Below are 14,195 nucleotides of genomic sequence, written 5' to 3' on the forward strand. Positions count from 1 at the left end.
AGGCAGAAATTAAAGGCCCCAGAAAACAATCAGCAGCTCAATTTTTTGGAATGCCACTGCAAGTAGGTGGTTAGTAATTTTTTAACTGAATGCAGTCACTTCAGTAATGAGAACAGATGTGATGGTCTGTGATGAAACAGTCACTAGAGGAATGGAGGTCTGGGGTTTACTTACAGCAGACTGCAAGTAGGCATAAGCTAATCCAATATCCTATAGCTGCTTTATAGGGTTTCTGTACTGGAGTCAGATGGGCAGAATTAGATTTGCACTACACTGGTTCATTTTACATGCAATTGTTTATTACAATAATGACAAAATTGCATATAGAGCCATTAGTCAGTATCTTCATATTAAGGCAGACCAGTTGCAATTGCAAGACACTTGTTCACTGCATTTAGTGTAAACTAGTCACATGTTTGAAAACTACCAAACTGCAAAAAAACCATTATATACAAATGAAGTTGCCTCAAAAGCCTAAACAGTTAGCCCACTAAATAAAGCCAGCCAAGATTAAGGCAACATGACTGCAAATACATTCAGTATAATGTACTTTACAGTTTGGAATAAAGTGCTAGAGATAAACAACTATGCCAGCGAGGCTTTCAATTCAAGCATCCAGCCTAGCAAGGAAGAGACCACAATCTATTGAGACTTGTCAATTCCAGTGGGTTTCATTTCTACTGGCTCCTGGCCTTCTGTCAGCTGTGGGAAAAAGGGTCCCACCAGCCAGCTAAGGGGAGTGTTGTGAAGCACATAATCCATCACCCCATCCATTGCCTCATGGATCTTCAGCAGTTGCTCTTTACTCTGTGCTAGGAATGGTGTAGACAGATCCTGGAAGGAGTTGGCGGATGAAAGAGAGCGGTTGATCTCTTCTGCTAGTTTACAAATATGCTGCACTTGATCTTCAATATTCTGAGGCAGACCATGAACATTTGAAGCCAGGGTCTGGCAGATGGTTTGCAACTGATCAGCAAAATTCTGAATCATGGCCAGTGTTTTGGATTCAATTTGCTAGAATTAAAAAAAAAAAGTTTAAGTTTCAACCTGTACCCAATGTTGCGCCAGCAAGTTTTATATTTATCCTGGTATTACTTGCCCATTGGAAGGCAATGAAAACAGTCAAATTGCTTGCAAACCTCATGGAATTTCTCAAGGGAGGGGGGGGGGGGGCGAAGAGGAAAGAGGGGGCAGAGTGCCTGGCCATTGACAAGTTAGTGAATATCAAGAAGAATGCATCCAAGAAAATTGAAGTGTGCCCTACTACCATTAAATGCTTGTGTGCCAACCAAATAGTTTCTCACTAATCCAAACTGGTGCCAGTTTAAACAGATATCTGTTTGCTTTTTGATCTAAGAGGGAAATCCTGAAGTGCAGTTAGTTTTAGACAAATACTCTCAAAAGGAGGCAACACAAATGAAGTTGTTGGGTAGGTGAGAAACTTCTCTTGGAGCAAGGCCATTGCATGTTTTATGTTCATCTTTAACTAGCTCAGACAAAACTGGTTTAATGCCTCTTCAGGATTGCAACACTGATACTACACCAAATTATCCAAGTTGTGTTGAAGTCTCATGAGTGGGGCTACTAACAGCCAAGCTGACACTTATGCTTTTAAAGTGGTGCCATACATTGTATTTGAACTGAACTAGGTGGACATGGTACATGCATATGGGTCATGTAATATACTAAAATGCAGACAGTTGGAGCTATTGAACACAAGATACCATGTGTTGGTGCAGGGCAAGTCACCTGCTGAAATAACAGTGCTGGTCCAGTTACTGCAGGTAGAAATGGCCTAGGTGGCATCTATCAAAAATCCTTCACAAGGAGGGTGAAGAGACAGTGGTTGCTTCATTTAGCATCTCAATTGCTGGACATAATGAACTTCCAGGGGAGAAGAGGATGGGAAAAGACAAATTATGCATCAGACTGCCTCTACATTAGCAATTGCTCAAGTTCTTACTTCAGGTTTCTCAGACAGCTCCTCTTTTGCTTGGCCATCTGGCTGCTGCTTTCTCCAGTCAAGCAGAATCAGATTCAAAGTTGCACAAACATCCTGTAGCTTGAAATGTGCTGATTCTGCTCCTTTCTTGGCCATTTCAATCTAGAAGTACATGTCACATTTAGTCAGGATAGTCATGCATTCTAGCAATCAAGGTTAAGGGTGAAAAGGAAAAGCCAACCAGGCTGGGGTGAAGAGTGAACTTAGCTACTATGCAAAAGGAGCAGACAAACTTTTTGGGGGGGGGGGGGGGGGGGGGGGGTGGTGGTGTATAAAGAGGGAAAAAAAAAAAAAAAAAAAAAAAAAAAAAAAAAAAAAAAAAGAGTCAACTTGAACAAGATCTCCAGTAGGACAATCTTTCAGGCATGTTGGAGCTACACAGTGTACAAGTCAGACTTATCTAGGGCATAATGTTAGATTGTAGTCTCCAATCTTTATCCTTGAAGGTGAAAGGAAACAGGAATCAGTTGATTAGTGATGTTGAACTTTATGCAAAATTGGCAGTGCAAGAGCACAGCTAATATGGCATCCACATACAGACTGCACAAGACAGTTTTTTCCTTACCAGATCTACAAGGTTGTGGAGATGAGAGAGGGTCTCCTGACCATTCTGCTTGGCTTGCTGTATCTTGGCTATGGAACACTGGTATGCACGATTACGAACCTTTGAGGACAAAGAGCCCAAGCGTACATAATAACTCTGCTCTTGTACTGTCGCAGTGTCAGAACCTTCAGAAGTAGCCACTTTTGCTGAAAGAAAATCAGAATCTTTAGGCTAGATATCATGAGGCAGCACTTTGATACTGCAATATATGAACCATGTACAATCAAGACAATAATGGACTCTATCCACCCATTTCATCTCTGGGAAAGATCTGGATAATACTGCCTAATCTCCCCCAAGTCAATCAAGCAACAACCAATAATATGAAGCCACGTCTACATTTCCAATATTCAGCCTTGGCCAGCCATCCTCCACAGATATCAAGACCATCCATGCTCAAAGCACCCTCTGCCACCACAATCCCAGCAGCACAGGACTTCCTCAGTTCCCTTGGAATATTTGGTCATCGCCTTCTATATTTATCCCTATAACACCCAGTTCACTTTCCAACCATATATGTATACAACTCTTTCTGTTTGAGTCAGTCAGATTTCCAACATCCACAGCATTTTGATTTTGCTTATAGCTACATCGACTGTCCTTCAGCATTCTAAAGATTTATATTGTGCCTCCTCAGTCTTTTGTTCCAGTGAATGAAACTTGCATGAATCTGCTCATAACAGGGGCCCAAATATGGGAATCAGCCTCATCACATCATGGTGTGTGATAGAAGGTAATCATGTGAGGACTTGCTGAGAATGGTTGTATGACACTCTTGACTGCTGAGCTACCCCAGACTAGACTGAGCATTGTATATAGTTAGCAGATTGGAAGGATCCTGCCCTGGGAGTGTATGCTAGGCTGAAGTAGCAGAGCCTGGTCTCCAATCTTGTATCCCCTTGCCATTGGACCAAGACCTTGCTCTCTCAAGCCCATGTGGTAGCTGGTGTGCAATGGCCACCCCACATTAAGAACTCCCACAGGCATCATCACGCTTGAAAATGAAGTTCAGGACCTGGAACATCAGGGCCCTCATGGACAACTCCAACAGCAACAGACCGGAATGCCATACTGCTATAGAGACTAGGTCCCGCATTGGACTCAAGTCACCAGAGAACTTGGTGTGGAAGCAAGTCAGCCTCAGTTCAGAGGGGCTGCCTAAGAGGAGAAGACACCTGCAAGAATATTCCTTCCTCCCCAGGAGATACAGTTGCAAGTTCATGGTCTTCTTCGGCAGTCCCTCAGAACCAAGGATGACTTGCTTCCAATTTAAAAATGAGTTCGCAGGTGACTGAGGAGTCGAATGTGGGACCTACAGTCTGTCACAGGTGGGGCAGACAGTGGTTGACATGCACTCCCCGGATGATTCTCCTCCACTTTGTGCGGTCTTGGGCCAGGGATGCCCAGGTGTCAGTGGGGGATGTTCCACTTTTTCCAAGGAGGCTTTGAGGGTGTCCTTGAAGCATTTCCTCTGCCCACCTGGGGCTCTTGCTGTGCCAATAGAAAGGGCAACATGAAAGCTCAATCTGGGTTGGTCAAGGATTAGCCATGCCCTAAGCAAGATTTGATTTTTGGAAACTCAAGCAGCATTTTTTTTTTTTTTTTTTTATATAAACTTAATAGCAGAAGATACACTATACCCAACCTGGCATACTCAATATGGGCTCATTGAAGCAGATTGAAATGCAACACAGTCAAGGGCATTCAGTCATTATAACTAGCAGTGACCATGTAGTAAAGGTTTCAGGTTTGTAGTTACCTAGCTCTTCCTTGGTCATGGGAAGATAGTGATCAACCAGCTCCTCAGATTTGGAGAGAGAAATATCCAGACCAGTAGCCACCAGCTGACCCACAGCACTGGCACCTTCAACCGCAACTGCTTTAGTTCTTTCCAAGTTGCCTTGTACTGCAGTTGTCGTCATGTCTACAACCCCCATCATTGATTCTTTTACATCAGTCATGGTTGATGTCACTAGTGCCTTTGTTTCAGCAAGGACCTGTAATATCATGGAATAGCAGGTCAAAAATTATAGGCTAGCAAGTATGAAGTTATTCAATTCTAAGGAAGGTTTAATTCCAACTGATCAAGTGAGCATTTGAATAGAGGCTTCAGCTATGAGTGACTTAATCATGGAGACAATTTTCACCCAACATCTACTAAAAATGGTCACAGGATCAAAGTCCAGGGCTTAAATAATCTAGGTTAATTGTTTAGAGGGGGTGTCCTCTGGTTGAAATGTTAATCAGAGGCCATTTACCTGTTCAAGTGCACAATTCACAGGTACTATAGAACCAGGAGAGCTCACTGGACTCCCTCAATTAACAGAAACATTAGTTATTTAAGAAAAAAAGGGGATAGGACCAAACAGATGGCTGACAAGTCAGCACAGAAGATCATCAATTAAGGATACTAAAAGTAATGTTTTTCTTTTATTTGTTTTTAATGGGATAGGGTGTTGCTGGCCATGCCAGCATTTATTGCCTACTCCTAGTTGCCCTCGAGAAGGTGGTAGTGAGCCGCCTTCTTGAACCGCTGCAGTACATGTGGTGATGGTACTCCCACAGTGCATGTGGTGATGGTACTCCCAGTGCTGTTAGTTAGGGAGTTCCAGGATTTTGACCCAGCAATGAAGGATTGGCAATATACTTCTAAGTCAGGATGATGTGTGGCTTGGAGGTGGTGGTGTTCCCATGCACCTGCTGCCCTTGTCCTTCTAGGTGGAAGAGGAAGCGAGTTTGGGAGATGCTGCCAAAGAAGCCTTAGCGAGTTGCTGCTGTGCATCTTGTAGATGGTACACACTGAAGCCATGGTACGCCAGTGGTGGAGGGAGTGAATGTTTAGGGTGGTGGATCGGGTGCCAATGAAGCAGGCTGCTTTGTCTTGGATGGTGTCAAGCTGTGTTGTGGGAGAGGCACTCATCCAGGCAAGTAAGGAGTACTCCATCACACTCCTTACTTGTGCCTTGTGGAAAGGTTTTGGAGAGTCAGGAGGAGAGACACTCACTACAAAATACCTAGCCTCTAACCTGTTCTCATTGCCACAGTATGTGTGGCTGGTCCAATTAAGCTTCTGGTTAATGGCGACAGCCACAATGTTGATAGTGGAGGATTTGGCAATGGTCATGCCATTGAATGTCAAGGGGAGGTTGTTAGACTCGTGTGTTAGAGAGTCATTGCCTGGCACTTGTGGCTTGAATGTTACCTGCCACTAATCAGCCCAAGCCTGAACATCATCCAGGTCTTGTTGCATGTGGGCATGCACTGCTTCATTATCAGAGTTGTGAATGGTGCTGAACATTGTGCAGTCATCAGCAAACATGCTGGGCATGACTCCAGCCAGTGGAGTGTTTCTCCCCTCCCCCAATCCCATTGACTTCAGTTTTACTAGGGCTCCTTGATGCCAGACTGTCAAATGCTGCCTTGATGTCGAGGGCAGTCACTCATCTCACTCTGGAATTCAGCTCCTTTGTCAATGTTTGGACCAAGGCTGTAATGAGGTCAGGTGCAGAGTGGTCTTGGTGGATCCCAAACTGGGCATCAGTGAGCAGGTTATTGGTAAGTGCCGCTTGATAGCACTGTTAATGAGAACCCTCCATCACTTTGCCAATTGAGAGTAGACTGGTGGGGCTGTAATTGGCTGGGTTGGATTTGTCCTGCTTTTTGTGGACAGGACATATCTGGGCAGTTTTCCACATTGTCAGACAGATGCCAGTGTTATAGCTGTACTGGAACAGCTTGGCCAGAGGCACAGCTAGTTCTGGAGCGCAGTCTTCAGCAGGATAGCTGGGATGTTGTTGGGGCCTATAGCTTTTGCTGTATCCAGTGCACTCAACCATTTCTTGATATCACGGAGTGAATTGAATTGGCTGAAGACTGGCTTCGGTGATGGTGGGGACCTCAGGAGTAGGCCGATATGGATCATCCACTCGGCACTTCTGGCTGAAGTTGGTTGCAAATGCTTCAGCCTTGTCCTTTGCACACATGTGCTGGGCTCCACCATCATGGAGGATGGGGATATTCTTGGAGCCTCCTCCTCCACCCCCTGTTTGTTGTTTAATGGCCCACCACCATAAATGACTGGATGTGGCAGACTGCAGTGCTTTGATCTGATCTGTCGATTGTGGAAATTGCTTAGCCCCATCTATAGCATGCTGCTTCTGCTTTTTAAGCATGCATGTAGTCCTGTGTTGCAGCTTCCCAGGTTGGCACCTCATTTTTAGGTACACCTGGTGCCATTCCTGGCATGCTCTTCTACACTCGTTGAACTAGGGTTGGTCCCCTGGCTTGGTGGGGATGGTAGAGAGTTATATGCTGGACCATGAGGTTACAGATTGTGGTGGAATAGCTGCTGCTGATGGCCCACAGTGCCTCAGATGCCCAGTTTTGAGCAGTTATCTGTTCTGAATCTATCCAATTTACCAGTGGTAGTTCTGCACAACATGGAGGTTGTTCAGTGTGATGAGGAGACTTCATCACCACAATGACTGCAGTGGTCACTGCTGCCAATGCCATCATGGACAGATGCATCTGCTACAGGTAGGTTGGCAAGGATGAGGTCAAGTAGGTTTTCCCCTCGTGTTGGTTCACTCACTACTTGATCACAGGCCCAGACTGGCAGTTATGTCCTTTAGGACTCAGCCAGCTCTGGTGCTACGGAGCCACTTTTGGTGATGGACATTGAAGTCCCCCACCCAGAGTACATTCTGTGCCCTTGCTATTCTGGATTCTCTATTAAGCTACAAGTTTCCAGAAGAGCAAATAGCATTTTCTCCTTTGATGTTATAAACCAACTATACAACACTAACCTGGTCTGTAGGCTGATGCAGGATAGGAAGCTTCTCCTCCAGCTTGTCCAAGCCTTTGCAGGCATACTCATTGGCTGCTGCAACTGAACATAGAACATGGTCAAAAAAAAAAATCCAGCTCAGTGGCTGCAGTTCTGTCATTTGCCTGTAAAGAGAATTGCCATATACTGGCAGCAGAAGTAATGTCATTGCACTGCTCCAGGAAGGACAATGCAAATGAATTAAAAACATAAAATGCTCTCAATTTCATATTAGGATGAAAGTTTGACTAGAGCAGTCTCAATGCATGTGTGGCTAGCCACCTTTCACATCTATAGACAAGCCTTGCACATTACTAAATAGAAAATACTGGAAAAACTCAGGCCAGGCAACACCTGTGAAGAGAAATTAGAGTTGATGTTCCAGGTCAAAACACTATCAAGACTAAATAGGCACAGGGAATGAAATAGATTAAGAGGCCGGGCCAGGAGAGAACAAAAAAAAGAGACGAGACATTAAGAGGTATTCAAAACAAGATGGTGATAGGACTAGTGGAGACAAGACGGCTCTAGATTAGGTGTGAAATGCACTGGCAGAATGGGAGACAGCTGCCATGTGGGAGAGAGGAAAAAAAAAAGGGAAAAACCAAAACAAAGGTGTGGATAAAAAAAAAGTAAAAATGTAATGGGGCCAAGGTTATGATCTGAAATTGTTGAACTCGATATGGAGTCCAGAAGGCTGTGAAGTGCCTAATCAGAACATGAGGTGCTGTTCCTAGAGTTTACGTTGAGCTTCTGTGGAACAATGCAAGAGGCCAAGGATGGTGAGATCCAAGTGGGAATGGAGTGGTGAATTAAAATGACAGGCAACCGGAAGCTCGGGGTCACCCTAACAGACCGAACGGAGGTGTTCTGCAAAGCGGTCACCCAATCTGCATTTGGTCTCCCCGATGTAGAGGAGACCGCATCGTGAGCAGCGAATACAGTATACTAGATAGCAAGTAAATCGCTGTTTCACCTGGAAGAGGTGTTTGGGGCCCTGGACAGTGGGATGGTGGTGGTGGTGGGGGGGGGGGGGGGGGGGGGGAAGGAAGGTATAAGGGCAGGGTGTTACATCTCCTGCACAGGAAGGTGCCAGGCAAAGGGGAAGTGTGCTGGGGGTGATAGAGGAGTGGTCCCTACAGAATGCTGAAAGGGGAGGGGGAAGATGCGTTTGGTGCTGGGATCACTTGAAGTGGCGGAAAATGATCTGTTGAATGTGGAGGCTCGTGGGGTGAAAGGTGAGGACAAGGGGGAACCCTATCGTGGTTCCGGAGGGAGGTGCATGGGTGAGGGCAGAAGCGCAGGAGATAGAACAGACAGTCGAGGGCAGTGTCAACCACAGTAGAGGGGAATCCTTGATTGAGGATAAAGGAAGACATGTCAGAAACACTGGTGTGGAAGGTGGCATCGTCAGAGCAGATGCAGCGGAAACAGACACAGGGAGAATGGAATGGAGTCCTTACAGGAGGAAGTGTAGTCCAGGTAGCTGTAGGAGTCAGTGGGCTTGTAGTGAATATTGGTCAATAACCTATCCCCAGAAATGGAAAAGTCAAGGAAGGGAAGAGTCAGAGATGGACCATGTGAAGGTGAGGGAAGGGTAGAAATTGTAGGCAGTGAATGAAATTGTCTAGTTCAGGGCGAGAGCAGGGAACGGCACCAATAGTCAATGTGTCGGAAAGTGGTGAGGGAGGGAGACCCGCTATCGTACTTACTACCTACTTCAATCCGTCACTAAATAGACAGTTTAGTTGGTTAAACACCAAGGATGTCAGCTCCTCTACTTAAGCAAGCTGCTGTAAGCAGTGAAGTGTACAAATCCTCCCTAATAAAATATTTATAAATATAAAAAAAAAATTGACAAGCATGAAAAGACCAGCACCCACACAGGGCTAGAGCTTCACGAGTAGACAGATCTGGATTTAGCACAAGTAATTAAAGCTGTCCAGGAGCTTATAGTTGGGTACATCTCATCCAACAGCCTGTGAGAAGCAGCAACAACTGCATTTATTTGAACTGGACCTCATTTACAAAGAGCCAAAAAATTATGCATAGCTGTGACTGCTCAGATTTAAGTGAAGTGTAGATTTACTTCATTTCAATTTACACCCAGCCAAGGAGCATTGTATACCACACTGTTTCTGTATTGTCTAGTATGGTTATTGATGGCATGCCTAGTGTTTATAAAAACCCTCATGACTCATCTTACTTTGAGGCTCCAGCATGTCCATAATTGGTTTGGCACCACTGGCAGCTACAGCTGAAATAGTTTTCACTCCCTGCTCTGCCAGATCACAGACAGTCTTCACAGCAGGGTAGCTCTCCTTGGTGCTAGTGTATGCAGCAGATACCTGGTCACAGGCAGAGCTCACAAGCGGCAGGTTCGTCACCCTATCAGCCACATTCTGAAACAGAAATCAAATCATTGCCCAGGCATTGGTATATTGAGAGAATAGCATCTGCTTACATTAAGTACCTATTCTACAATTATTCCATGGTCCAACTTATGAACATTAATTTTCACTATCTACATATAGTTAGTATCAATGTATATCCTCAAAACTAGTAACTGTGGGTAGGACATGAAATCAAGATGCTTTCAGGAAACAAAACAAAAAAAGCTTGCCAGTCACAAACCAAGGAACAGCACCATTTTCAGTTCAGGGTGCAGGACAGTCAAGATATGTAGGTCTCTGCTTCAACTAGTTTAAACTTACTGGCCCTGAGCCCAGCCCACTATACAAGCGATAACAATGAAAGTGTTAACTAGCTAGCTACAAAACTGTAATTAGTTATTTTAAGAAGTGAGTCCCAGAGGTGCAGGTAATCATTTAGGTGCAATCAGGAGATTTGTAGCGCTAGAGCATTCTGGTCTTGAGCGGCACTCATGGAGCCAAGCCATCACACCCAACCAGGATTCAAGGTTGTAGTTAGTAGCAGTCTTGCCATAGCTAGCAGAGGAGACAGCCAGTCATCTCAACTTGGGGAAAGGCAAGGCCAACAGTCACTGGATTAAGTAATTGGGCATTAATTATTGGAACAGCATAGTATAGCAAATTTACTCGTATACTTATACCTAGCAGAGAACAAGCAATTACTTTAAAAAGGCAAACCCTAACTCGGTAACCCCTTATTTTTCTATAGTGCATCCATAGCTTTACAAGTTGGCAGATTAAGTAAGCAAACAGTACACCCAAAAAAATGTTACCACATTCCATCCACACACAAGCTGTACCTGTTGCCTCCCATTTTCTTTGTCTTCTGCAGTTTTTGGAACATTTTCTGCTGTTGCAGATGCCATGATGAACCACAAAACCCTGGAGAGACAGACAAATGAAAACATTTCTTCCAAGTTTTCTAGGACACCAATCCCCTAAAGTACTACAGATACTTCAACAGTATAGAACAGGAAAAGGTCCTCAAAAAGGAGGCAAGAACACTGCATATGCAAACTGCCTGTACACAGACTTGAAAAAGTTAGACTAACACAATAGATCTACCATTTACTTAGCTTCTGTACAGAACTAGGACCAAAACATATCCTAAAAAGTAATTTGCAAGCATTGTTCTAGCAGAACCTTAACAAGATTAAATTTCTTTCACAATTTCCAAATGAAACAAAACTATTTACAGCCCACCAATTCCTTACTTCTGCAAACTTGGCCTGCTTGCCTGTTAGGTGTCATGTGCAATGCATTTATACACCTGATGTCATCAGCTGAGGGGCCACTTGTTGTTAAACTAACCAATAGCAATTCACAAAATGAAACAACCTGACATCATACACTAATTGCACCCTTGTTCTATTGGGGACTTTACCTGGAGGGTGTTGCACGGAGCTGTCCCGGGCAATAACATTTTAAACAGGTTCACGGACTCCCAGGCCGCCTGCCTTTTCTGCGGCCTGGAGGAGTCCGTGTTCCACGTATATACTGAATGTGAGAGGTTGCGGCCCCTCTTCCATTTTTTGAAGGGGCTGCTCCTCGATTTTTGGCTGCACTTCGTCCCACGCTCCTGATCTTTGGCCACCCGGTGCGAAGGGGAGAGGGCAGATTGGAGGACCTCCTCGTAGGACTGCTCCTGGGCCTGGCCAAAGTGGCCATTAATAGGTCCAGGCAGCAGGCGATCGATGGGGTCGTTCGGCCCGATTGCCTGCCTCTCTTCCGCGGCTATGTTCGCGCCCGGGTGGCCCTAGAGATACATTTTCACACAACCTAAATAAAAAACATCACATGTTTAAAATTAATTAAAATACAATGTAATTAAACATTTAAAACAAAAATTTAATTTTTTGAATAATAAATGTAAAAAATGTTAAACGGGCCAAAAATAAATGATTTTATTTTAATATTTATTGAAACCTTTATGCTGGTATAAAGAATGCCCTACGCGTAAGAATTTCGTGGGCAGTAGTTGGGCAAATAGCCCCACTCTCTGCCAGTGAATGTCCATTTCCTGCGCATGCGGATGATCTGTTAAGCTGAAACTTGACAGATCGCAAGTGCCGTGTTTTTGCGCAGCGCATGCGGAAACCCAGAACTTGCGGGACATTTACGACTGCGTACGCAGTCATAGGCCCTGCAAAATCCGGGCCAATATGTTTTGGTGAGTAACAGGTTTGCTTGTGACAGTGTCGTGATGCTCCCCTGCCTTGTAAACAGTTGGGATTTTTGGAAGTTTTTGCAAGTCATTTTTACTTCAGGAAGATGTTAAGATTTAATTCAAACTGGAAGTGCATATAAAATCAAAAGGCTTTATCTCCCTGGCCTGTCTGTAACCTCCAAACCTTCGCACCCCTGTACCCTAAAAGGTTTTATCTCCCAAAGATATTTGTGATCTAGCTTAAGCTCCAATCTTGGCTCGTACTTCTATCTGAAATATAGAGAGGGGACAAGTGGGTACACAATGTCTCATTAACCTTTTGTACCCTATCATGTATGTAATTTAAGTTGATCTAATTATTTCAACCCAACAGAAAAACCCTTCCAACTGCCTGAGTTGAGCTTACTGATGAGCAGAGATTAATAAATATTAATTGAACTAGGTCACAAATGGCACTGGAAGATGAAATATATCCGGAGATTTGTTACTGCAATACCAACATGATATCACTAGGTCACTGAGAGATAGCATAGCACCACGAGGCTGCACAATATCTTCCTGAAGGGATAATTACTAGTCCTAGCCCTTTTCGGTCTACCCCGGATCAGGTGTTTTCCCCAGATATTCACCTTCAACTAAAGTTACAGATAGCCGAATCCTATAAGACTCCTAATTGGATCTAAAGGTTCAGACTATCTCTCCCTAAAGGAAAGGAATGACTTGAAGATTTTACCATCCTCCAGATAGCACTTTTTATAAGCTTAACTAGACTGTAACCTTCCGGATATTATGAGGGTCCAGAATACTCCCCCAGAATTCTGCAACTCCTCACCAAAGAGTGTACAGAGATTGAGTTTGTGAGTTTGGTACAGAAGTACTCTGTGAGACAGTTCTAATAATATATAGATTTATTAAAGAACTGACATATAGTTAACAGCTGCTGATTCAGTCACAACATTAACAGTTCAAAATACAAATAGCTTACAATTCTTATTCTCAGAGATCCTTATTCTCAAATCTTAACTTCGTTACATTTTTACATTTCTACTTCTTATTCTTAATCTAGGATATCCACCAAAATCAAAACACCTTGATTACCCGAGACTTAGAGAGTTAAACATTTACAGAGATTGCCTCTGAAGCTGAGAATCACTTGCCCCTTCCAGTGACTTCTGTCTTCCTATTTGAAAGTTCTATATTTTATACCCTTTTTTCAGTGGTATATCCTTTGAAGTTTTCTGCTGATGTAAGCTAATTATCTCTAGTCATTTTTCTGTTGACTTCTTTCTATTCTTACTGTGAATTTAGCTGTTAGCTTGCAGAATTATGTCTGCTGTGTAGGTGTTCAAAACTTATCATAAAAATGGTTTTAACAGATGTATCTATTTGATGCCATTTTTACGAAGGACTTCTATTCAATTCTTAAATTACCTTAGCTGGTTGTAAGCAGACTTCGAGTCTCCTATGTGTTCCAAGTTTAATACAAAAGCTGTGTGATTTCTTGGTGCATCTATTGATGTCATATCTACAAAGTCTTCTGTTTGTATCTTTTTACAACATGTAAATTAAAAACACTTCAACCGAGTACATGATTGTTTTCCTATTTACTTCAATTGGTTGTATTACAGACTTATGTCTCCTGTCTTTCATTTGATGTCATATTTATGAAGGCATATGGTTCTTAATGTTGTGTGTTTCTGCTTACCGGTGTGTTGGTTTATGACACCTTAGCATTATACCATTGTGCTCTTTCATGTGCCTGTTTACAATGTGTTTGTTTAAAACAATTTAACTGGGTAAATCTTATTGTGTTCTTTCCATAACTCAGAATTTCTGGAAGCTCCACCACTTCTTCAATAGGGCCATTGTTTCAGTGTCAACAACCGATTTTATCTCAAAAGCTTGTATGGTGTTCACAGCATTGTGTTAACAACTCATCTTATCTCAAAAGCCTGTATTCTGTTTACAGCCTTTGTCGTTGAGGCTTTTAGATTTTTAAAGCCAATTTGTCATGTTTTAATAAAGTCAGAATTCTGTTCATAGGATGGTGTATTTTTCTGAATAGGTATGACTCATTCCTTTACACCTCCCTCTTGACCAAAAAATTAACTCAAAACATCAGGGCAGAGTTTGGTCAGTGTTCCTAATAAGATTACAATAGCATA

At 43.3% G+C, this 14,195-nt stretch overlaps 1 protein-coding gene across 3 annotated transcripts; it reads right to left on the reverse strand.

The window, feature by feature from the left end:
• Positions 1-277: 277 nt before the first annotated feature.
• On the reverse strand, positions 278-11,096 carry LOC147108299 (perilipin-3-like). Of its 3 annotated transcripts, none has more exons than XM_086004883.1 (8): positions 11,078-11,096; positions 10,664-10,745; positions 9,638-9,833; positions 7,412-7,494; positions 4,366-4,603; positions 2,568-2,752; positions 1,964-2,104; positions 278-1,014 (listed from the first exon to the last, which is right to left on the reverse strand). In XM_086004883.1, exons 2-8 carry the CDS (start codon positions 10,727-10,729, stop codon positions 643-645), a joined length of 1,281 nt encoding a protein of 426 aa, XP_085861009.1. In that variant the 5' UTR covers positions 10,730-10,745; positions 11,078-11,096; the 3' UTR covers positions 278-642. The 3 variants fall into 3 exon arrangements, with proteins under 3 accessions (XP_085861009.1, XP_085861011.1, XP_085861010.1); XM_086004885.1 differs by having other exon boundaries at positions 11,060-11,087; XM_086004884.1 differs by having other exon boundaries at positions 11,067-11,086.
• Between the last annotated feature and the right edge of the window lie 3,099 nt (positions 11,097-14,195).

Source organism: Somniosus microcephalus, chromosome 13 (assembly GCF_052327205.1).
Source record: "Somniosus microcephalus isolate GS21.2 chromosome 13, FLI_Smic_1.0, whole genome shotgun sequence".
Lineage (NCBI taxonomy): Eukaryota > Metazoa > Chordata > Chondrichthyes > Squaliformes > Somniosidae > Somniosus > Somniosus microcephalus.

What these genes read in the sequence shown, in the direction of transcription:
- LOC147108299 (XM_086004883.1), bottom strand. Translation starts at nt 10,729, where the DNA reads ATGGCATCTGCAACAGCAGAAAATGTTCCAAAAACTGCAGAAGACAAA. An exon ending in GGACATGCTGGAGCCTCAAA is followed by an intron (nt 7,495 to 9,637) that starts GTAAGATGAGTC and finishes TTCTATGTTCAG; the next exon opens with TTGCAGCAGCCAATGAGTAT. An exon ending in TCCACAACCTTGTAGATCTG is followed by an intron (nt 2,105 to 2,567) that starts GTAAGGAAAAAA and finishes ATGTACTTCTAG; the next exon opens with ATTGAAATGGCCAAGAAAGG.